Source organism: Anabas testudineus, chromosome 9 (assembly GCF_900324465.2).
Source record: "Anabas testudineus chromosome 9, fAnaTes1.2, whole genome shotgun sequence".
NCBI lineage: Eukaryota > Metazoa > Chordata > Actinopteri > Anabantiformes > Anabantidae > Anabas > Anabas testudineus.
Genome location: NC_046618.1, coordinates 5,555,574 through 5,580,499, shown reverse-complemented (window position 1 = coordinate 5,580,499; position 24,926 = coordinate 5,555,574). Strand labels below are relative to the sequence as shown.

The window sequence follows — 24,926 nt, the reverse complement described above, 5'->3', positions numbered from 1 at the left end:
ATCACTTAATTCTTGCTCACAAAGCAGGTGTAATCCATACATGTTTAACCCCTCTAACACTGAGAGGGGCTGAACGAGGCACTGATATGCTGACAGATTGCTTTGCACAGGGGCTGGGAGCTCGCCTCAGAGGCTTTCCACTCTGGAAACTAACCCAACTTCTCTGACATCTATGCATCAATATTATCCTTAGCCACATTTCCCTGACAGCAGGAGGTCTAAAACAAACTGTCAGTGGTTACTGGCAGTAACTTGATGTGACGGTCGTTACTGATCTATCTGCCAGACTGAGTAGTAGATAATGGTAAGTAAAAGGCCAAAACTGAGGTTGCTTACAACTCATGGGGAGAGGGGCAGCAATGACAAGCTAAGGGGGAATTGTGGGGAAACAGCATCAGCCTGTCCAGAACCAGAGGGGACAAACACACCACAGCTGTTGCTGCTTGGACGACAATGCTAGCAGCCAATGTCCTGGGAAGCTTTCCCATATGTCCTCATAGCCTCCCAGTATAGTCAGCAGTGCTGGATTTTCTCTTCTTGTCTTTAAGCTTAGATTTGTGGAGCCACAGCAACCAAGAAAAGTGTTGGCACATAATAACAGAAAAGCCCATTGTCTACTGCAAGAGAAATGTATTTTAACCTAAGTGGTGTTGCTTTTGAATTTTGGAGATATTCTATTTTTAAACAGGTTAATTTTTTCCTTATTGGAGGGACTGGCAAAATGCCATAAGCCTCATTTCCTGTCTCTTCTTTATATTCAAGTGGTATGTAAGACAAAGGAGGGATTTTTTTTTGTAGCAAACTCTCTTCTCCAAAAAAGGCTGGGCTCTGTTTAAGAGCTATAAATCATAAGAAAAAAGACTGCTAGCTTTCTCATTCTGTACATAATAATAAATATTTATGAGGAGGAAATATGATGTGTGATATTATGTGGGATTTTGACTCACAGACAGATATAAAATAGACACACGTTAGATTTTATTAATAAACCTGCGCGCAATAAACACCACTTTAGAACAATTAATGTTGTGATGACTGTGCTCTACAATGCTTGGAGGAAGAAAGTACACTTTGGAGAGGAAACCCCGTGCCCAAATGCACAACACTCACTAAACTATCTGTGGTTCTGCACGCTTGGGGCTCCCCGCACCCACTTTGAAACAGCTGTTGTATTCCTTATCCCCTATGTCGCGTACATCTTCGGTCAGTGGGCTGCCTGTGCGCTGTAAGAGATGCGTCACACGGATAGGTGCGGTTTGCAAAGCGCATCATAACCCATATTTGTCGGGGTAAAGCACTGAACGAAGCACTTCTGGAGCAACTGTTCACACCGTGTGACTTTTTGTGATTTAATAGGTTTTGAGTAGAAGTTATTTTTCTTTCTAGCGATGGATTACGCATAGGACTATAACACTTCACTAAACGGATCATTCTTAAACAGAAACCAAACAAGAATCCTTCTGAGTTGCTGGCAGCTCTGATGTGGTGCAGCTGCAACATCCTCAATCTAAAACCGCTGGACAGGAACCCAGAGCAGGTTACACACATCCAAATATGCGCGTAATTGGAGCGCTCTGGCGAGGCGTCCCATGCACCCTTACCGGGATAACGTTGTCGTGATGTTCAATACTTCGGGAAATGAGCTCACTTTTAACAAGAAAGAGGATATTTCCGAAGTTATCAATGGCACTCTGCAGCTGCTGTACAACGTCCTCGTCACCATTAGTCCCACAACAATGTGGAACGAGTCGTGCGGGGAGCAGCTTCTGGATTTCGGGCGTCCGGAGAAGATCATTATCGGGGTAATGTTGGCGATCATCACGGCGGTCACCGTGATGGGAAACACGCTGGTGGTGATTGCAGTGTGCGTGGTGAAGAAACTAAGGCAACCATCAAACTACCTTTTGGTGTCCCTTGCTGTGGCGGACCTGTCAGTGGCCATAGTTGTGATGCCGTTTGTAATAGTGACAGACCTCACCGGGGGCAAGTGGCTGTTTGGAGAGGTGTTCTGCAACATCTTCATCGGCATGGATGTAATGTGCTGTACTGCCTCCATCATGACCCTGTGTGTGATCAGCGTTGATAGGTAAGTTCCAAAAGTTCGCAGCTGGACTGGAGTAGGTTTGATACCGAGGGCTGTTATTCTGCAGCTGCGCCAAAATTACGCATGTGCACCTTGTGTTTGAAATTACACTGAGACGAGAAGTACAAGTCATTTTTATAATTAGCTTAAGGTGCCAAATAATGTAATGACTTATAAGATAAATGCACGACAAAATGGCAGTTTTTGCACTAGAGGTCAGTATTTAAATGCCTAATTCCAGCTATACCGTTTCTCTGGTTATCTGTGCAGCTGAAGCCACTGATCCAGAAAATTAATAGGTAGACTCTGATTCATTTATACCAAGCTTAATTAATTTGCTTGACCGGACCGTGGGCAGTGTTTCTTGTAATTACGCATTTAGGATCACCGCCCATCGACCTTACAGCTGCTGTGACTTTCATAAATGATTTATCATCGCCCTACATTTCTGTCAGGGGTCGCACCTGCTCTCTATCATTACCCCCACCGTGCATTAAAAAAAACAAACAAACAAAAAAAACAACTGCTATAGTCCACTTCACACTCAGTGCAATAAATAAATAAGCAAAGCTCACTTATAAAAAAAGCTTAACCACATATATATTTTTATGTCTGGCTGCATAAATATGAGGTTTACCACCCGTTCATCTTGCCTCAGCACAATGTTCTAAAAATTATTCATGAAAGTGAGTTCTGAAACTCCCCACAGCAAGTTGCCTCAAATTCAACATTTAGCCTGTGAATGCATAATGTGTAAGGCCTGACCACTCAACCCTACTCATCAACATCCACTCTGCGTCTCAGGTATGCTACATAGCCTGTGACAAATGACACATGTCCACTGCTCCCACTATAATCCACAATGAAATAAAAGTCAAGTGATCTGTGTCAGTGCTTTCCCTCAGTAACCACAATGAAGACAAAAGCTCCTTGTAGTATTGATGATCTGATTATTTCCTCTTGCTTTCCAATCAAGCACTATTACATCAGTGCAATTCTGCCAGAATTATACATTTTCCGTCCTTGTGAATGTGCTGAGCATGAGGGACTTAAGTACGCCTGAGGAGCTATTAGGAGGAACTTGATCAGTGTGATTTCTACAGTCAGCTAAAGCTGATGATGGTTTGGATAGAGGGTTTAGTTGGGTAGATACATGCAAGCACTTAAAAGTTTAGAGATAAGGGAATGTGTAATTTCTATGTTAGCTGTGGCCAATCACTCCCCAGTCAGATAGTAAGCTGGCCTCTTAATATGGAACTAGTTGCAGATTGTCCTGTGCCAACACCTACAGAATTATCTTCTTTGTTGTGTCCAGAAAAACTAAACTGAAATACACTCTATCAGTACAGCATGTGAAATCCAGTCCTCTCCTTGCCATCCCGTTAAGGATAAGCAGAAGTGTAGAAAACTGCCTCTGTCAATGTCACATCCATTGTCTGTCACTAGCGATGTGAGAACTGTTCTTAGTGAACGTTGTATTCAGAAAGGACAAATGGCTCAGCCTGCAAGTGAACATATCTGAAAAGATAGATGACTGAAAGCGTTACCATGAAATAAAAGTGGCTACACCCACCAAACCACACAGTTTGGACCTATTGTCATTCCCACGCAAGCTGCACAGACACTTCTGTAAACTGTTTGCGCTGATCTCCGTGAAAACAGACACATTTTAATTAACAATGCAGAGTGTGTTTGGCATATGATTTACAATGGGAATCACAGAGATAACTCATTAGGATGGGGATTGCCAATTAGACACACTATTAGCTGTAATTATGGGTTTAGTACTGACATCTGGGATTCCTGAAACTGGGGATTGTAGGGATTGCTACAAACAATGCTCATTGAACAGGTGCTTTTAGTAGTTATACACTTCCTGAAGACGGGTTCTCCATTCCACAGAGGGATATCGATTGTCTTTCACAGTTAGTGTAGGCTTACAGTGGAGATGGTTTAGTCTATATGCCAATATGACCAATGCAGTACTGGAAGGGTGGTCCCCAGTGTATGGGCATAGTGAACTTGTGATTCTGCAGGGACTTTGTGGATGATAGTACTCAAAAAGAAAACTGTCATCCTGTTGTAATATATGGGCAGATTGATAGTTACCATCCACATAAACACAAGTCTAATTAGCAATGAATTCACCCAAATGGGAATCTGGGGAAAAAATGAGGTCAAGGCCACCACAATGGAAACGTTTCATATACAGTATATGTATGTATTGCACACATATAAAGCTTGTGGTTGTACAAGATATTGAAAGCAAAATTATAAAAATAGATGCAGCAGGCCTGTAACTCAATTGTGTCTTTTGTCGCATCCTGTGCCTGGTAAATACCCACATCTTTCTAAATCTGGATGTTAGAAAGATCAGTTCAGAGCTAAAGAAAACTTTCTTTACAGCAGATATTAAATGAAACACTGGTCAAATTCTACAGACAGTACAACGGCTTAGTACATATTCTAGTGACTTGAAGCATTCTTCTCACATTAACACACAGTATCATTTTGATAGGGAGAGTGAATTTTATCTGCATCTTAATTTTAGAGGTGTGCAACCCGAATTAAATAATCTATCATGAACAAACATATACATGTAAACATATATGTGTAAAACATGCATACATACATACTGTATTGTAAAATCAATAAAGAAATCGTTAATGGCTTAAATTACTTAAAGTTAGCATCATTTTCTGTGGGTGTTTTAATTTAATCCAGTAAAAATAAAACTACTACACCAAGTCAGTGTATTAATGCTCCATTCATTTCAAATCCTAAAGGTCAAACTTCTGCCTATTCGTTTCCTAAAATACGCTTGATAAATCATCTAACATAGCAATAACTTTTAATAACATAACTGTCCTCAGAGAACTTAGTTTAAAGAAAGGATTATAGTAAGAGGGAGATGTTAGTTAAATTTGCAGCTCATATATAGTCTGGCTTAACTATCAGTGAACTTTTGGAAGATGTACTATAGGTCAAGAATAAATATCACATAACCCAAGTAAAGTAAACTTTCCACCAAGGTTCAGACTAAAGAAAAGACAGTGTAGGTGTGATCACCAGTGAGCTCCTGCAGGGGATTTGAGGAAGGAAATCATACTAGCTAGGGCCTTTAGAAGGCAGCAGGATTATCCACAGCCTCTACATCCTTTCTGCCAACTGGTTTGTCACAGATGAGCCGAGGGTCACACACAGCTCCCACATCCACCTGCCCTCCACACCTGATCACATTTTTGTGAGGTCAGCACGTACTGTAAGTTTGTCCCAAATGCTTGCTTCCACTCGCAATAGCCGCAGCACAGATGACTTGACCTAACTGACGCATCCTCAGGTAATGCAATGTGACACCAAAGCCGCACTCTCACTCTTCACTTCCTACATGTCAGCCACCTCACTGAAATGTGGAGGATTGGACATCTCCTGCTAGGCCACTGTGATCAGATCAAAGGCAGTGCATGCTTGTAAAGGAATGCTAAATTGGGACAGAAAGTGTGTTTCGGTATTAAATAGGATGTTACACTGATTTCTAAAATCCTGTGATCACAACCAGTTTACACAGAGTGCTACATTTGAGAGGTTGTAAAAAGCACAAGGCACAAATTAAATGGAAGAAGCCACTGCAGCTATCTGATACTGGGAAGACAACACACGCTCAAAATAACAGAGGAAACAATATTTTAATTTAAAACCTATCACCGCCAACATCCTGTAAACAAAACAGCTGCAAATGAGAATATTTCAGAGCACATTGTGCATGTGGCAAGTTAATCATTGATTCAAGCAAGAGTACTATCAACTGCAGCTCTGCTTCCTTATTACAGAAGCACATTGACGTGAGAGACAAATTGATGGGAAGATGGTGTGTGTGTGGGAATGGAAGACGAATGTGGATCAGATGATTGAGAACAGAAAATCAGAGGGGAACTCAATGATGGCAGCAGCTTGCTGTTTGTCTCTTGACCCAGTGATTGTTCTTTACTGTTACCAGAAGAAGTCACACGTCATTTGAAGTGTTTCACTTGAGCAATCTGTCTTATACGGGGCAAGCAAATATTATCTGCAGGCCTCTCAGTGGTTCAGGAGAAAAACAAATATATTTAGTTTTGGCTTGTTACCAAATCTGTGACAGCTACAGCAGGTCTCCAGGTCCATCAGGATATGTTGCAGTCACACAGAAGTACACACCATAACAAATGCTACAGGAAGCAGAGTATTGCAATAGATGCTAGCTAGAGGCTCTTTTCCCTCTTATTTCGTAATGTAAAAATATAAGCGCATGCATAATGTCTGTGTTTATTACCAGGAAAATAGTTTCTTCTGACGTTTTCTGACATATTCTGACTTGGTGCTACATTGTATATGTTTTGATCCTGGTCCCACTTCCTGTTTTTATGCTTTTATTGTGACAGTCATTTCCTGGTCCAGCTCTGTAATCGCCCCTCATGGTTTGGACCTGTTCTCCCCTGCTATTAATCACCTGATCGGCTCGACCTGTGTTGACCCTCTGCTATTTAAACCTCCCTCTGGTCCCGTGCCTTTGCCAGATTGTCGTGTCGTGTCTTTTGTTTCTCTTCAGCTCTCACACTACCCCCCCGGCCATGTTTGCCCCGTCTCGTGCCTGACTCTTTTTGGACCAGGATCTTCCCTTTGCCTTTCCCTTTTTTGAGAGTTTTTGCCTGCATCTGAGCACTGATTTTCAGTTGTTACTTCTCCGGTTTAACAACTTGTTTTTGTTAACTCTTCTTGGTTCTTGTTTTGGTTGTTACCTTGTGTCTTGCTCTGGTTTATTTCCTTCTTTATGGACATTCTAGTTTAGGTGTTACTTTGTTTTCAGTGCCCTGCCCCGTGTAACCTTTATTCGCTTCCCCTGTCTGACCACTGTAGCACATTCAGTAAACTCCCTTTTCTATTCACCCGTGTCTGGCATTTTAATTGGGTCCTAAAAACCTAAACCCTCACAGTATAAGTATCTCAACTGCAAACAAGGACGGCTCACCATACCTAAGACACAGTGCTAATTAGAGACATTAAATAAACATTATAGAGAACATGGCCAATATTTATTCCAAATGTAAGTTTCACACCTTGTCACTGACTTTACTTGTTGTAAAGCGTTAATTCTTGTTTGTTATGACCAAATGTTTCTCACCCAATGTCCCACAAGACTCATATTTTAATTAGCTATTAATGTGACACTATCATTTCACTTCAGGATATTCAGGGAATAGCAGAAATGCAACATTCAATTGGATGGATGAGGAATATTAAATCAACAGTATACTGGTCTTTAAGCTTGTACTGAATGCAGCGGTTTGAAGTAAATGCTAATGTCAGCATGCTAACACGCTCACAAAGATAAAGTAACATGCTGATGTTTGGCAGATGTGTGTGCCACGTTTCCCATCAATAAGTTTGCTACTCCTTCTCATCATTCAGTGAAGGGCCAATGAAAACAGAGTGAGAGCTTAGGGGAAAACCTGAGGCAAAATCTTATGTAGAGACGCTGGTTCTTGCCCTTATAGGAGACTTTTTTTTTAATGCAACTAAACAAAAAAACCCCACATTAATCCATGCTTCAGATCTCATGTCTGTGATATGATTTATTCTGTTATTGTTATATTGTTAAATAACAGCTTATGTAACTAATCAGCCTGCTATTGATTCAGCATATTCATCATATTCAAATAGTAGCAATGGAAGTGATGGATTAAAGTCTAAAATGGAAAATTTCCAGCCAAAATAGAAAATTGGACTATGATGAAGGTTGTTTTGGATTGTCCCGCTGATGCTTTGAAAAATTCCTCCCTCTGGTTGGGTAAAAATGATATCACCCAAGGTACATGCTTGTTTGACATATTTTCTTGCTTCAAGAATATAGGCATGATGAAAACTGCAAATTCTGAAAAGATGTAGATCCCTGACATCCATTTATCAACTGCATTACTGGTATGTTGCACTTTCCTGTGCAATCTGACATGGAGCATGAGAGTTTAGTTACCAGTCTACAGACTTATTTTGCTATTCCCAGCTTGTCACTTGATTTACCCAACAATATCCTGGGACAGGAAGCCGAAAAGGGCAAAGTGCTGAGTGACTTTAGTGTGGCATAAATCATTCTTTGTGTTTGGCATAACAAAGTTGGGGTCCATTATTCATCAAGATTGAACAAGGGGCCAACAAGCATTTACCAAGCAGTGAGATAATGGGTTTCATGTTGATGGAGCTGAGAGACTGTAAACGCACACAAACACACACACAAACACACACACAAACGCACATACTGTGCTGTGGTTTGCAGATGAGATGAACATTTAGCATATTGCTGCTGCTGCAGAATAACTGTGAAACTCAAGTTTTGGCATTCAGCTCATCTGTGCACATGAAATGAATATTTATACGGTCCATTAAATCAGGCAGTATGAATGATTTTATATTACTCAGAAGTTAACTTTTTTTTTTTAAAGCAGTTGCTAATCTTGTGCATTCCTGTGTAGCAGAGCAGCACAAACTGTGTCTCTGAGTAAGCATTCTGTAAAGCATCCAAAGTTAACATCCTTTAAAAGCTATCAGCTGGCAACAAGTTATTTAACCCTAACTGATGCAGTGAGTAGCTTTTCACCGGCAGTGTACTTGTATATATATATACAATTCATCCAATTCACAATTAACTCAGTCCAATAATTCTAAGCATAATCCAAGAGTATTGTTCGATGTGAACCGGTTAGCTGATTCTCTCTCTTACTCAGGTCAAGTAGATGCTAAAAACCTAGTGATTTTGCTTCCAGCAATGACCAGATTCTGTATTCCAGATGTCAGATAGCAAATTGAGTCATGGCAAACCATCACTGCCAAACTGCCCTTGAGCAAGAAACTGAACCCCAGAACTGACTACTAACTAGGTCACAGCACTGCATGCAGCCCTGTACTTTTTGAAATGTTTGTGGTTGCATATGTGACACAATGGCAGATAAATTCTGTCAAGACTTACATAAGGTGTGGCCTATTCCAGCATATTAACACTGTAGAAACAGCTGAGAAAGTTCATGATTACGTAACAGTATGTTTTGGATTGTGGCCTTCATAGGGTGTGTTAACGGCACATAGCAATAAGCTTTAGCTTCTCCATTAAGGTGACAACATAATGTACTGCATGTATAAACCTCTCACTAGAACAGCTCTCTCCCATCAATGGAGACCCCACAAAACATTAAAGGTGTCCTTGATTATCTGGTACCATGATTTCAGCAGCTTATCCTTTAAGACTATAAGCTGAGAGGGGGGCCTCCATTGATCAGACTCCATAGATTGGACTGACACTCAGCATCTCATCTCCACACAAGCACCTGGCACATGATGTAAAAGAAAATGTGATTCATCAGACCAGGTTGCCTTCTTCCATTGTGACTTTTAAAAGGGACAAATTGTGATGGCAAAATGACCATCAATGATCATATTGTCTTTTAAATCATGTGGACAGCCAGGTGCACAGGTGTTTAAGAAAGAGATGGCACCGGGCGGTGGTAATGTGATGATCTGGGCAATGGCACATTCTCTCACAGACATCAGGGCAATGTCTGTGTAGTTCCACAGACAGAGGTGTTTTGACAGAGTAAGGGGGACTAACACAATATTAGGAAGATAGTTTCGGTGTTCCAGCTGATCAGTGTTTTCAGCGGAGTCAAGCACAGACAGCTGTTTTGAGGAGTCCTATAATCTCTGTCTACCCAGAGGGAGCTTCCCCTGTTCCTCAAAAGTCACTGTCCTGCTTGTTTTTCAGCTATTTCTGTCATACCTTCTGCTGATCACCTAGATCAGGCATTTAAGCCAATCATGGCTGTAAGTGCAGAGATGGTTGGAAAACATGCTGAGCTGTGGCTCTAGAGAACCAAGCTTGGTCACCCCTGGTGTATCAGATGGATGACTTTGTGATTTTTATTGACTAATTACTAGGCTAGATTATGTTTTGTAAGGTTTTAAACCTTACACTGTAAAGTGCCTAAAGATGACTTCTGTTGTTATTTGGTGCTATACAATTGAATTGAATTGAATTGAATTGAATTGAATTGAATTGAATTGAATTAGGCCAGTGGTATTTGGTCTGCAGTACACCTGTACAATCCATCACCTCAGTATTATAAATATTAACATGTATATTAAATAATTGTTAAATACTATAAATATTAATAGCATATTGTCTCACCTGTGTTTCTTTACCTACACTATGATCTTCTGTAATGGTCTATCTTGTCTAACTCCTAAAAAAGCCTGCATTAAATTAAATCCTTAAAATGTACAAATGTAACTGGAAATCTATGCATCTTTTGCCACTAGAGCGAATGCAAAGAAGAATTAGAAGAATTATTACGTCAATTATTTTACTCATAGTCAAGTTAGCAGCAGTAAAAATGGCTCTTGTAATGAATATTCCTGTCATCAATCATACTGTAGTTTTATCTGTTGAGTGCACAGCTCTCAGACAGGAACACAGATTCCACCTCCATATCTGATGTTCTGATGTATGTCATCTGGTGCAAAATTAAATTACATTCAATTGAATTTTTTTCTCCTCCTCAGTCTGGCTGAATGTACATCACATTCTGTTCTCATTTGTTTTATCTAAATCTTCCTTTATCGAATAAAGTGCTTTTATTGGGTTATACTGTATGTTGCATACTATCCATTGAAATGTCACGCCCAGCACTTGGCTACATGAGATGATAAGAGCCTTATACAAATAAACTGAACTGAACTGTAGATCTATTTAAGATCACAAATGCCCTCAGCCCTGCTGTGTTGTACTGATCTGTTGAGAATAATGGAGAGCACTTATTATGAACAAAAATGCCCAAATCTACATTATATAGAGGAACAATCAGTTGTTTTCTTTTGCTCACATAAAATGATGTTACATAGGAGCTACTATCTTAACACAGCGATGAGTCAACACTTGCTCTATATAGGTAAACCTGTTGGGAAAGGCCTGGGGCGAGGTTAGATTTCTTTATTTGCAAAGCACCTTTTCAACAACAGGCCATTCAAGTCCTTTACATAAGACATGTAAGAGCATTAAGAAAAGATAAGAATGTTAAAAAAGTGTTTTAGATTTTGAGTGTCGTTAAGGCCAAGGAATATTTTTGCTGTATGGAAACTCAGTCAACACTACCTTCATCTTTTCTGGTAGTTACATGTTGTTGAAAAGCTTGGATTTAGACATTTCTGTGTGTGTGTGTGTGTGTGTGTGTGTGTGTGTGTGTGTGTGTGTGTATGCGCTCACACAGGATGAATTCTGTTCACAAAATGTCAGAAATTAAGAGAATAATAATTTAATAAGATTGGTATCAGTAGCATTCCCTTGCTCTCTTTTAAAGAAGGTCAGGGATATTTTGATGTCCCAGAAACAAAAGGTCAGTAAGAGAATAGGAGTCGGCAACCTTTGCCTTTATGTTATATGGTAGTGTCTACTGACTCAAGAGCAAGTTGGATACAACTCCTGCTGTCTTCTTCCATTTGCCGAGTCACGATGTGATGACATATAATAGGTCGTGCGGTTACTTCAGATACACTAACTGCTGGTTAGATGCCAAATTCAAAGAAAGTGAGTCGGCTCAAAAGAGGAGCTGCGTGTGGTATCCTTGGTAACTAACCTCGTTAAACATTTTTTCTAATAGGTCAGAAGTAAAATGGGAAGAAATGGAGAATTAGATTCCTCCCCCACATCTGAGACTCCCTCTAAGCTTATTTAGCTTTAGAGGTGTCCTTTGAGAGAGCAAGTGCACTAGGCGACAGAACTGAAGGGAATGTGACAGAGATGGAGGGGCTCTTCACACTCGCTCTCTCACATCATCATGACAGGAAAAAGAGAGGAAGATGGACTGGCTGGTACATCCTTATTCACCTTCCACTAACAGACTTTAGTCATTGTATAATAATGAAGAGTTAGCACACTCATTAATATTAGAGTGAGCCTGCAGGGATCTCACTTAAAACTTCTGGGGCTTTTAGTGGACGGATGCCCACAGTAGATAATGGACATTTCGGTGGTCAGCAATAGCACTTCACATGCCATATTATGCACAAATGAAAGATTTTCTCTAAGAATATCCCTCTGATGCTGCAGCACGCACAAATTTGTACAAATTTCATTCTGTTGAAAGAGAGGAAGGTCTACGGAGGCTTTGTGGCAGCATCAATAATCTGGTCACCATGGCTGCCACTATAATGGAAGTCCATTAAAGAATTGACAGAGAGCAAAAAATGGCTAAATGCATAACAAGCAGGCCAAAAAAATCCATTCACAAAGTAAAGGCAAGTGGTAGACTGGTATACTAATGTGGACTCCAGAGAGAGACAGAGAACTGTCTTATTTCTGGGCTCATCCCTGCTGAACACATCCTGGCCCAGATTCATGAATCAGTGCACACCATGCTACACCACCCAAAAGATCAGAGACACAATGTACCGTATGAATGACTAAACATTTTCATTGACTGAGGAGCTTTCGAACAGTGCTGGTCAAAGAACAAAGCCTCTCTGTTGTTATGCATATGTACATTTTATGCTAACCTCATTATTTTTCTTATATAATAGTTATTTATAAGTGAGGCCGTGGAAATTAAGGTTGCCGATCTTCTGCAATGTTGTGAAAGAGTTGTTTGATGTTTCATAGAGACTTCAACTATTATTTTCTTCACTTAAACCCTAATGTATTTGCCATAACATGCTTTAAATGAGAGGGAAGTGACCTTGTCTTGTCAGAACAGTGAAATATTGCTAAGAGGCAATCTGGTTGAATGTTTATTTGAAATTGTTTGAAACAGTGCACCAATTAAATAAGTTGCTCCAAAACAAATGTGATAGTGACAATATTGCTGTACCACACCTATCATATAGCTGTCAAGTCTTCCTCCCATAACATCTCTGAGACTGGAACACCCAGATCTTCAGTCCAAGTCTCTCTAATGGCTGAAACATTTTTAAGTGAATAATTTAGGCAGTCGGCCTCAAACTGGTCCTGACTAAGTTAAGGACGTTGGTGTAATGGGGTGAACTTGGCCTCTTCTTTCACTTTAACGCTGCTTTCGAAATTTACAGTGGCTTAAATAAGAGATTCATGTTTTTCCCACTTTCACTGGGACTGACAATCAAACTCATGATGGGATGTTTGATTAAGTAAAAATAACATAATGCAGGTTAACTACAAAATTAAACTTGACAAATATACATGATTTTGATTTAAAGTTTGTTTTTGAAAGTGCACAGTGTCAGAGACAGACTGACGATGTGACTGTGAAGTAGGAACTGTACTAAAATGGAAACTTGACTATAACACAGTGTGCAGTGTTGCTTGATGTTACTCAGTTTTAAGTATTTAATATTTCATAATATTTCATGTGATGTGCTTTTGTCACCATACTATGTGAATAGGTTTCTTTTTATGCTCTGAAGGTGAAACCATCACAGGCTCTTTGGTTTTGTCTTAATTATTCATCTAGAAGATGACTTTGAGCTAAAATAGCACTGAAATTTGCTTTCAGACAGCACGTCACTGAGTGATCATTGCCACACAGGGTTGGTAGTTCGACTGCTGGTGCCTTAATTCCTGGCAACAAGTGTCCCTGGAGAAGACACTGAACCTCGAACCTCTTGGTGCCTCAATGTAGCTGCCTGTCCACAAGTATTTCCCTAACAGGATTAATAAATTGTACATTTTATTATGATTATAATGTAAAAATTTGAATTTGTGAGTGATCGAGGCAAAAAAGAAAAAAAAAAGAGCAGGACAATCTCAGCTTATTATGTTCCCTTGTAAACAAAGCTGTCACACTCTTAACTAAAAATAATAGCGTAGAAAAGCAGCCCCCTCATTGTATCTGGTCAGCAAAGTTGGAGGAATAAAATATAACTGTCGTCTGTAACTATAATGTTCCTTCTAATGCACAGTGTCTAATGCTGCATTTATGTTGTGGAGCCTATAGGGTATGTGTTGTTCAAGGGCACCCAGCTCTGACATGCTGGCTGTTGGAGGGGGAATCCATTTATCACTCTGGCACTAATAACTGCTCATCATCTCTATTGCTGTGACAGCCAGTAAACCGCTGATGGGGACAGGTGGTGTGCTGTGCTGCGAAGGCCATAAAATATCCACACTACCGCTTTACAACAATTACGAGGAAGTAAAACAGACATTCGTAAAGGCGCCAGGACTTCAAGTCAAGGAGGAAGAGCTGTGTGGCGTCAGGTGTGTCTTTCAAGAACACACAATGGTTCTGTAAATAGCTCGCCAGTTGAAAAAGCTCAGAAAAGCACCATAATTTGTGTTTTTAAGGTACCGTCTGCGGTGCCATCTGTAGGGGGCTGAAAACCTGAATTATTTAGCGTTTATAGCTGGAGAGATCCTAATTCATGTAGATCTTCTTTGTGATTTCTTTGTGTCAGAAATGTCCTTGAACTGAGTTTATTTCTTAGAGTTTCTGCTAGATGCTAAGACAGCTGTTGGACTCTTTCTACTGAACCACTGCTTCAGGCTTTTGCGTTGTGTTTCTGATTAAGTGTATGTGTGACGAGTTTCTGCCAGCCTGCACATAAAAACAGCATTTGATTGATTTCAACATGTTTATTGGCAAGTGAATTGCGAATCATTTCTTCTGGATAGAGAGATAGAGATATTCCTTTATAAACACGTTCAATGAAAATGAGAACAGGAAGCAGAATAATCTTAAGGTTACACTCTGACAGAGCTGATCTGTGAAAGTCAAAACTGTTTCTGTTGAAAAAGCCCTGAATAGTGAGAATATTTACCTATGATTCAACACAAACTACAGCTCAGGTTGATTGTTAATGTCAGTAGTTACTGTCTGTTCTCAAAAAGCCTGCTTCCCCTCTCATCTCAACAGCAGACGTTTGCCAACAACATGCTCAGTTGCAATATAGTATACAAAGTTCTGGTATCTTTTGTCTTAGAAGCCAACACGTTTGATTACATGAAGGCTAAAATAAATGCCAGCACTTATTCACACACTATTTGACATAAGTCTGACCTAAGCAGCTAGCAGTTCTTCAGACAAATCTGAGGGAAGAAGTACGTCTGCCCAGGGATGACTCAGTTTGCCTTATGTAAGAGTCTAAATGAAATAAAAAAAAAAAAAAAAGCTACTGCTGCTATTTTACTCACTCGTTCTTACCTTAACCTAAGAGAACGAACAGAACCTGACCCAAACAGGTGCAAGTTCATTTGAAGTAAAAAGAGGAAGGGTGAGCTCTGCGTAAATTGATGGCAGAGAGATGAGCTTACTCCTCTGTGTCCTTGTTGTGGAGGAAATTATAGCTCTGCCCATTTTGTGCTGTGTGCTCTGCTAGTGAAGCAGCTCGGTTTCTGTCTTCTGGAGGTTCCTCAAATAGAATAGGAGAGCTGAAGCGTTCCTTGAGGACTGAGGATGTTGATGAAATCCCTGAACTCTTACTAGAGAGTTGTTGCTCTACAGTCTAGGTCAGCTCAGAATAAATACTCCACGACGACACTTTTTGTGTTTTTCTTTTTTACCTGAAGAGAACTTTTGCATGGCCTAAGAGTTGAAAACTATACTATTACAACATAGTACAGAGCAAGGAAGTTGACGTGTTCAGATGTTCTTGTATTCAGCACTCATTCAGTTTATGTAACAAACCAAGCATGAAAACTGCAAATACACAGTACAGGCTCCTGGATAAAAAGCAGCCAAGCTGAGTTCTTAAAAAGACAGTATTTCAACAAAAATGATGATTTGATTCCAGGCGACGTCTTTATCTCTGTGCCCGTAGAGTCATACGTAGATACACTGTGACGAAGTAAGAAAAAAAAAGACATTCTCTCTATCTGCTCCGTGGGCAGCACTTCACTTTGCCCCACAATGACATAGGAATTACAGTGACATGAAAGTTTCTGTGGGGTAAAGAGTCTTTTGACAGAATTCCTCTTCAGGAGAACCTGGACAGCTCTGCCGCCCAAACCTTGTGCATGGTGGTAAATATTTCACTGTGTATCCCCTCTCAGACATTAAAGGTTTGAGAAGTGTACCTAAAAATGACCGGGTTTCACTTTTTTGTGCCTTAGCTGGTAGCCTATTGCAGAAGTAATGGAAGTCGCCATTAGTTTGGGCACACTCTTTGTGTCTGAGGCTGGGTAATCCCCAAGGATGCTCTGGCTCTGGATACTTCCCTAATCCTCCAGAGGTATGAACAATCCCTTACAACTCCCCGTGTGCGTCACTGCTCTTGTTAAACACATGCTGTTTTATAGGAGGTTATTATAACTCATTGCCGGTGGTTTTTAGCTTGATTACTACCTCTGAATTGTCCCATGTGGGTTTATATGTTGTAACATATTCTACATTATAGCATGCTACTGTTTCATTTATCTCCCGACAGTAAATAGTGGGGAAAGGGAAGAAAATGTTTTTCCAATGTCATAATAACTTAGTTCTGTGTAATTTCATGGTTTTGAAATAAAGACTCATCTGTAGAAAGCTGGTTTGTTTAGAGGTTAGGCTGTATGCAACATCTATTGTGAAGCTAATTCTAGTGAGAAAAGACAGTTAGTAGCTCCACAGGTGGAGAGAAATGACCTGTGCATGTCCTAAAAGCTCAAGCTGATGTAAGACTGAAAAGCCTCCTTACACAGAGCTGACACTGTGGTTTGCCTGCTGCACACATTAATCCCACCGGTGCAAATATTCTGGTTTTTAGATTCATATAGATGAAAATTCTCCACTTAACTCTCGAAATATACAAATATAGATACTACATGTACTAGATTTCAGATGACAGTTGACTACAGTGTAAGAAGCCACGCCAATACATTATTTAATCAGTATTCTTTGATTATTTTTCTGATTATCCATTCATGATTATGCTCCTCTCAGCTCTCATCAATTCCCAAATTTAAACCACTAACAAACAAAGAGCCTCAGCAATATTAACTAAATAGCCTTAAACAGCTAATTGTGTGAATTAACTTATCTTACTTACTATTGGAGTTTGGTCTACGCTCAGTGTAAAACCATCTATCAGCAGGAGCTCCAGCTCATTCTCTGATCTATCAGGCAGGTTTCCTTAATGGGATAATGAGCGTTTTCTAGTCATTACATAAGTGATTTGTGCAGTTTTATCCAACAGAACAGCATTTAATATTGTTCTCCTCATAAGCCCTCGTTTATTTTGGATTATTTTCTACACATACATCTCACTAATTACATTGCAGAATCCTGTCTATATATTTGGAGTCTAATTAGGTAGATACTGCACATACCAAACTATTACTTGATTCTTTAAAGCTGCTATATGTAATACCAGATTGCCTCTTATGTCTAAACATGTAACTAATAAAATCTAAATATATCCCCTTTGCGTAGACCAATAGTTGAAAGCAGAGTGAATATTGAGTGTAAGTAACGACTCCTGTTGTTTTGTTTGGCTTTTGTAAAATTGTTATTATGTTACATTATGTTGGTATGTTGTAGTGTTTTCATTGTTTGTCCATAAATACTAAACCTAATTTTGTAGTGATACTTTTTATTATTACTGCGTCAACGTTTTACTGGGGTCAGTAAAGTTTAATATATTTGTGTTAAAGTGCACATGATAAAACCAACTAGAGATCCCACAGATGTCCACATCAGCTCATTCTGCTAAAATACACGCAATAAGCCATGTAATGAAGTGTTAAAATGCGTGCAGTCTTATCCGACCTGCCAGTTGTTTGTCTCTACAAGGATGGCCAAAGGATTTTGTAATTAGCGTGTGTGAGTCTGAAAACAGCTTTGCCTTCTAAAGGGCTGGAGATGAGTCATAGGTTGTGGAGAACTGCCGTCCACCCCCCACAGACACACAAATATTCCCTAAATAAACACCACAACCACCTTCCTCATTACTGAGGAATATGTTCACAGAAGAGCACGGCATTACTGGAGATTCATTATGTATTGCTAAGAATTCCCACAGCAGGGAGTGTACTTATCTCAGGAACGGTCTTGTATCTGTTTGACATTACTTGCCTGCATGTGCTCAGCCCCACCTGTAAAGCTTAATTATATTTTAAGTGAGCATTGGAAGCTGGTTAACGCAGTGGTTGGAGGCACTGGGGATTGATAAGGATGTGGTTGAAGTGTAATATTCACTGAGCACAACTTTATCAAGCCTAGGGAACTATGAAAAACATGGTGATAGTGTGAAGTAACTTAGATAGAAACTATAAATCTTTTGCTTGACGAATGAGATTTCACTGATGTCCAATATATAATTTACAGCAATACAAAAAAAGTGTTGACTTTCTTTCCATTTTTGTGTCTCATGGTTCTTTACACCACTACCTGTCCACCTGAGACGCCATAGGTGACAAAAAAATCACACCTGTCTCGAATAAAAGATGATTCACTTGTTGTCCTGGCAACGCTGCCTAATTGTCGTACAGCATCAAATGTTTGTCAGATGTGTGTGTGTGTGTGTGTGTGTGTGTGTGTGTGTAGAGAGAGTGGTGGGATAATACAGTAATCAAGTGCTTTCAGCTGCAGTTGAAGCCCTGTTGTCCTTTGCAAGTGATTCTGGTCTAGATCAATACCACTTGGATTGCTTGTTATTAACAAGCTTTAGTGGGCCGCAGATGCCAGTATTAAAGTAAAAAACAAGTTTGTGCCATACTAATTCATTTGTGTTATGTTGCTGCAGAGTGCCAGCAAAAATCTAATAAAGGACTGAAGTGGACTTTAGGGTAATTCTGGACTTTGTCCCCAGTTCGAGTCTGCCTGAGAAACTTTGCTGCATGTCATATGCCCGTCTCTTTTCCAATGTTTATGTAAAAGAGTAATTATGAAATTTAATATGTTGAAGCGGATTTTTTCAGTTGCTTGTCTTTAATCTGAATTGTTGGTAACGTACTATAACCCAGGCGTCTTTGAATTGTGTGCAGGCCCCTCGGCGTTTGCTTTATTGGGTCCTATTCTTTCTTGCATCAGCCATCCTGGAGTGGGTTCTTTTTTATTATTGTTTAACCGGGTGCTCTTTATCACATTCGCATGCAACCCCATTACTTAAGGGCAGGTTGGACACAGCCCCATGGTATTTGTGACAAGCACAAAACTGTGCTGTAGTAAAATTAAAGCCAATGCATAAAAACTCATTGTCTAAAAAGCCCTTGATAAAGAGTCCTGCTCAGACTGAGCTGAATTTGATTTGCACACTGCTGATAGCATCACTGGTGGACAACGAGGCGAATTTGCCAATGCTCCCTAAAGCTTTTTATCCTGTGATTAACAATAGCATGGAAACCGGAGAAAAGGAGTTGAGTCTCAAGCATACAGCTTTCATCAATGACACATCTGATGCTGATGAAGGCTGTGGGCATGCAGCTGAAACATGCTGAGATGTACACACAGATCTATCATTTAGCGAGATTGTCGACTATTTTCCCAGTTTTGTACAATTTCAAGCCTTTCACACCTCGCTTGATTTTAAATTCTCTGACACCTCCAGCTGCTGTCTGAAACCACTGAGCTGCCTTTTTGATTGATAGCTCCTGCTCCACCTGCCAAGCTCCTCCAGAGCCAGAGAAAACAGCTAATGGCCCTCCAGGCAACGACAGAGCTTATGACCTCTCATTGAAATGTCTCTTTTTGAAATGAGTGGTCATCTGTTTATTTATATTAGTCAGCACATTAATGTGCTTCACCAGAGTGTCTGAAAGCATTGTATGTGAGTGTGAGATTGAAAGGCTATTGTACTAGACGTATTTTAGGCTTTAAGACGTTTTACAGTTGAAAACTGAAATGAAACTTTCTTTAACATTCCTCTTGTTAATACAGACCTTTAATAAATCCCTCCAAAATATGCCTCTATGTAAGAGAAGGGAGGCAAAACCTCAAATGTATTAAAACGTTTATCTGAATATATATCTTCAACATTTCAAATTAGTCACATTAAACAGAAGTCAGACAGAAGCGTTGTTATTATAAAATTCCTACTTTTTACTATTTGCCCTCCACTGCAGTTGAAAAGAGAAGCGATTTCTGGGGAAACACAAAGAGAGAATTTTGTGTGAAAAAGATCTGATTAAGCCCGACTCCTGAAACCTCAGCTGTAGATACACATTTGAATACATTTGGCACATACTGTAACACTTAATGTGGATTTTGTCCCTCATCACTTCCATTGTGGGGGCTTTAGGAAAGGGATCAGTTTGTGGCCAGTATGAACAAGAGGAGTGATTATGGAAAGAAAGACCTCTTTCAGTGTTCATAAGAGCTCTCAAGTGTTGTCTTAAGCCTGGCTTAAAAAAAGGCAGCCTCCTGCTCTTAAATCCTAGGTTGGAAAGCCAGTACTCATGCTCCTTTTGTCTTGTTTCCTTGCAGGTATCTGGGGATCACACGGCCTCTCACCTACCCAGCCCGGCAGAATGGTCAGCTCATGGCAAAGATGATCCTGGGAGTGTGGCTGGTGTCAGCATCAATTACCCTGCCACCTTTTTGCGGGTGGGCCAAAAACGTCCACACAGCCGGAGTGTGCCTCATTAGCCAAGACTTTGGCTACACCATCTATTCCACAGCCGTAGCCTTTTACATCCCTATGCTGGTCATGCTGGTCATGTACTACAAGATCTTCAGGGCAGCTCGCAAGAGTGGTGCCAAGCACCGCTTCACCGACCTTTCGCGGCGCGAGCGCCTTGAAACAGTGGCTAATGAGGCGCTGCGCATGCAAGGCCTGAAGCCGCCTGGTGTGGCAGAGGAGTGCGCTGCCTTGTCCCGTCTGCTGAACCGTGAGCGCAGAAACATCTCCATCTTCAAGCGGGAGCAGAAAGCAGCCACAACACTCGGGGTGATCGTGGGGGTCTTTGCTGTGTGCTGGCTGCCGTTCTTCATCCTTTCCACCGCAAGGCCCTTTATCTGCGGAGTGGAGTGTAGTTGCGTGCCCATTTGGCTGGAGCGCACGCTGCTCTGGTTAGGCTATGCCAACTCTCTAATGAACCCCTTCATCTACGCTTTCTTCAACCGAGACCTGCGCTCCACTTACCGTGACCTTCTTCGCTGCCGTTATCGCAACATCAACCGTCGACTGTCTGCTGTTGGCGTGCACGAGGCTCTCAAGGTGTAAAGCAGGGTGCTTCAGCGTCATATATTCATGTGGCTTATGGTGGCCCCGTACTTACACACTTGGTGCTTAAAGGGCGACGTGTGCACAGCAGGCCTGTAGTTAAGGCACGGACTGACAGAAGGGGAGTCACTGTCTGGCCATTATGCAAAGGCAGAGAGACAGCATGATTACTTCAGTGTGTGTGTGTGTGTGACTCAGTCATTCTATTTTGGGAAAGAACGTACTTGGTCTGTGGGCTATTCAAGTCGACACTGCTTTTGTGCATATGCCACATTTCCGTCCTGGCTCTGGATTTATGTTGGAATTATGTAGTGACAAAGGAAATGACATGTAAACACAATCAATCATCCCAGTGCTTTTATAAAACCAGAAAGCAAACTGACTTCTGTATAAAAACAAAATGGATGTTTGATAAGGAAAAACATGTTTTGTGCACATTGTTGTCTGAACATCTTCACATCAAACATGCATTTGAGCATGTTACAAATTTCAAACAGGAGGTGGACACTTTGAGGTGTATCGTGCTGTGTGCCAGGATTAAATAAGTGTTATGATAAAAGTATTTATATCACTTGATCTCCAGTCATAGCTTTCAATTTGGTTCTCTCACTAAATTTAAAAAGGAACACCTTAAATGTTTCACAAATGTTTAAAGTGATGCCAAAGGAATGGCTGCGGGTAGAAAATAGTGTTAAAAATGCAACATGAGAGAAACAGTTTCCATTCGTGAAAGTGTTTGTTGCCATAAAAAGAAACTAAAAAAAAGAAAGTAGTTTGTTTAGCATCTGCATGAAACATATTTGTCTCACATGCCACTGTATACGTGAATCATCAGATCAGCAGAATAGTCAGTGACGGTTTGGCAGAGGTTCCCATGTTTTACCCAAACACTTTTATCTAACACTCAGATTCAGTATGAACTAAATACTGTACGTGTCAGAAACCAGGATCTGTGGACGGTTTCACTCGTGTTATTTTTGCCTTGATCAATTACTGTACATTCCATGTTTTGCTGCTGATTTTATTGATTGATACAGAGAACTCACTTTAATAATGTACATGTTCTTCAGCCTATTTTACTCCACTGGTTGTTGTCCCTTTTGAAACAGGATTTGGTCACTTCCCTCCTGACTACACGCCCATTTGAACTTTTTAGTGACCTGTAGGACATGCCAGACATTATCATTCAAGCAGTGTGTGCTTTCTCTACCTCGACTTTTTGAATACTGTACATAACCTCCAAACAGGTGTACCGCTGTCTTGCATCATTTTGTAATTAACATCTATTTTATATTGTGTGAGATCAGTTTGTCTCCAACTGCCCTGCGATTGCTCTGTTCGACTGCTTCGTTACCTTTGAAACAAGTCGGGGAACTGGCAAAACATTTCATCACTTTGTAAATAAAGAAACACTTGGTTAAAATGTCACTGTGGCCTTCACATCAGATGGTACACATTGATGCAAACATTTTTTTTCTGTCTGCAATGCCGTTCTGCAGTAGCTCTTTAGACTGAGAGTCATTGACGTCTTTTTTCTCACATTTTTAAACTCGAGACAATCCACACACGTCTCCTTTGACTTTCTGGCTCCACAAAACATATCCTTGTCAAAAATGTGATGTAGACTAGATTGAAGTGTTTCATGAGGAAACATTTAGGGCATTTCTTAAAAACCAAGTGTTGCCTTACCAAGGCAGCCACAGTATGCTTGTGCAAAGTATTTTAGGATGGTGACCCAAAAAAAAATAATTCTCTGTCCGCTTGCAGCTAAATCTTTTATTCAGAATCCGGGTGACAGCTGTCTGCTTGCTTTCAAGACTGAAACTGTCCTGTAGAGACCCAAAGATGAAGAAGAGTCTCACATGTGTGATGTGTCACGTCTTGTGGTCAGAAGGTTTGCAATGCAAATACTCAAACCAGCGGGGAATAACATGCACTAAATCTAAAAAACAGAAAATTATTGAAGCCAGGTATTAAAGTATTGCCTGACTTAATCAGGCAGTGTTTTTAATTAGAAGGTAGAAAATCACAAGTAAGAGAAGCAAGAAGGAAAAAGACTTATGTAGAGTCCCCATCCACAGCAGGCTGTTGTTAGGACAGCAGTGCTCTGAACTAATTGCGAACATTTGCATGCTAACATGCTCACACTGACAGTGTTGAAACCAGTAATGACACATTTTTGGCCAGTTGGGGACCAAAGAACGAACCGTGAAAACTGTAGCGACAGTCACTTTTAAGTCAGTATGATGAACCTGTTTGCCGGCATGTGTGGCCATGCACTGAAAGTAAGTAGGATACAAGCTTCCTTCTCCTTCTGCTTCCACAAACTCGTGGAAAATGCTGTTTACTGCCTGCTATTATACAACCAAATGAGCGTTATATGTTTGATCAGAAGAGAGGAACATTTATAGGTTCCTTTCACATTTCACATTGTTATTTGATCCATTGTGATAAAAATATAGATTATAGCTGTTTTACTATGATTCTTTTTAACAGCTAATTATATTAAAGTACAGCTCACAGTGAATGTCAAGTTTTATTTATTCGCTGATTGGGCAAGATGAAAACTGAGGTACCAACCACACTGACTCATCAACATTTTATTTAGAACCTGGAAGGTAGTTGCAGGTGTTCTGGTTTTTTCCAGGCACTTCTCATGCAGTTTAGTTGAAACCTGCAGTGAACCTAATGGTTTGCATCATTAAACATCTGTGTAAATGATGCTGCACAGCTGTTTCATACATTAGCTTAGTTAAATCAGGGTCTAAATATCTCTCAAATTTCGGAAGCTGTTTCAATATTTTCACTAGTTGTAACATACAATATTATTCCAAAACTCATCCGCTTGTTTGGGTTGGCAGCACACACGGCCAATTGCTGTATGTTGCCATCTGTCAAAGGCAGACAGTTCCCAAATTACAGCATAAGGACTTTTCTAATTTTACTTTTCATTCTCAACATGAGTATTTATTCAAATCCAGTTTACACCTTTACATAATTCAGCACTAATTCAACAATAACAACCCCATTTCTGAGTCCCAGGGACAAAATCTGTTTAAACAGGACTCAGAGGTGTAATATATGTGCATATGTCTGTGTTTGGGCACAGCGACATAAAAATGTTTAAAACTCCCCGTAGTAAAAAGCAGAAATGTGGCCTCATCCAGCATGTTGACATTTTGTTTTAGCACATGAAATAGCAAGCAGCATTAGCGGACCTTGTGGACCTCCCCTAAGACATCCAGACTCCCAGCAGCCATGTCAACAGGCGTTACTCTCGGGGAATGAGCACCATTGTGCCTGAGAGGAGTGCCTGAGCTTGCAGTCAGTGTGGCTCGCCACATGCACTGCCTCCTGATGCGTGTCATCTCTACGAGTGAATGGGAGAAAAGGGTGAAATGTTTATGTGAGATGTAGTATATTCATCAAAGGAAAGAAGGATAGTAGCAGATGAGTCTATCACATATGCTGCCCACAGGCTCAGTTGCCAGCTCTGACAGGCTGTGGGGGCTGACATGGGAACATGCACTTTTGCGTTGCTATTTTTAATCTGCCCCAGTAATTAAGTGGGAAAGCTTTGATTAAGCATGGGGAAGGAGGATCTAAAGCGCTATGATTTTGCTATCTTGCAGTGTTTCCCCATATGTAAATATGAGAGATCCCGCAGGACTAAGACTACAGTGATGTGATTTTCAAATAAATTATTATAAATGTAACC

The 24,926-nt window shown here is 40.4% G+C and overlaps 1 protein-coding gene across 1 annotated transcript; it reads left to right on the top strand.

The window, feature by feature from the left end:
* The first annotated feature begins 1,275 nt into the window (after nucleotides 1-1,275).
* On the top strand, nucleotides 1,276-22,898 carry htr7c (5-hydroxytryptamine (serotonin) receptor 7c). Its single transcript, XM_026342508.1, has 2 exons — nucleotides 1,276-2,086; nucleotides 20,470-22,898. The coding sequence occupies exons 1-2, from the start codon at nucleotides 1,590-1,592 to the stop codon at nucleotides 21,206-21,208; spliced, it is 1,236 nt and encodes a 411-aa protein (XP_026198293.1). The 5' UTR covers nucleotides 1,276-1,589; the 3' UTR covers nucleotides 21,209-22,898.
* Nucleotides 22,899-24,926: the final 2,028 nt, after the last annotated feature.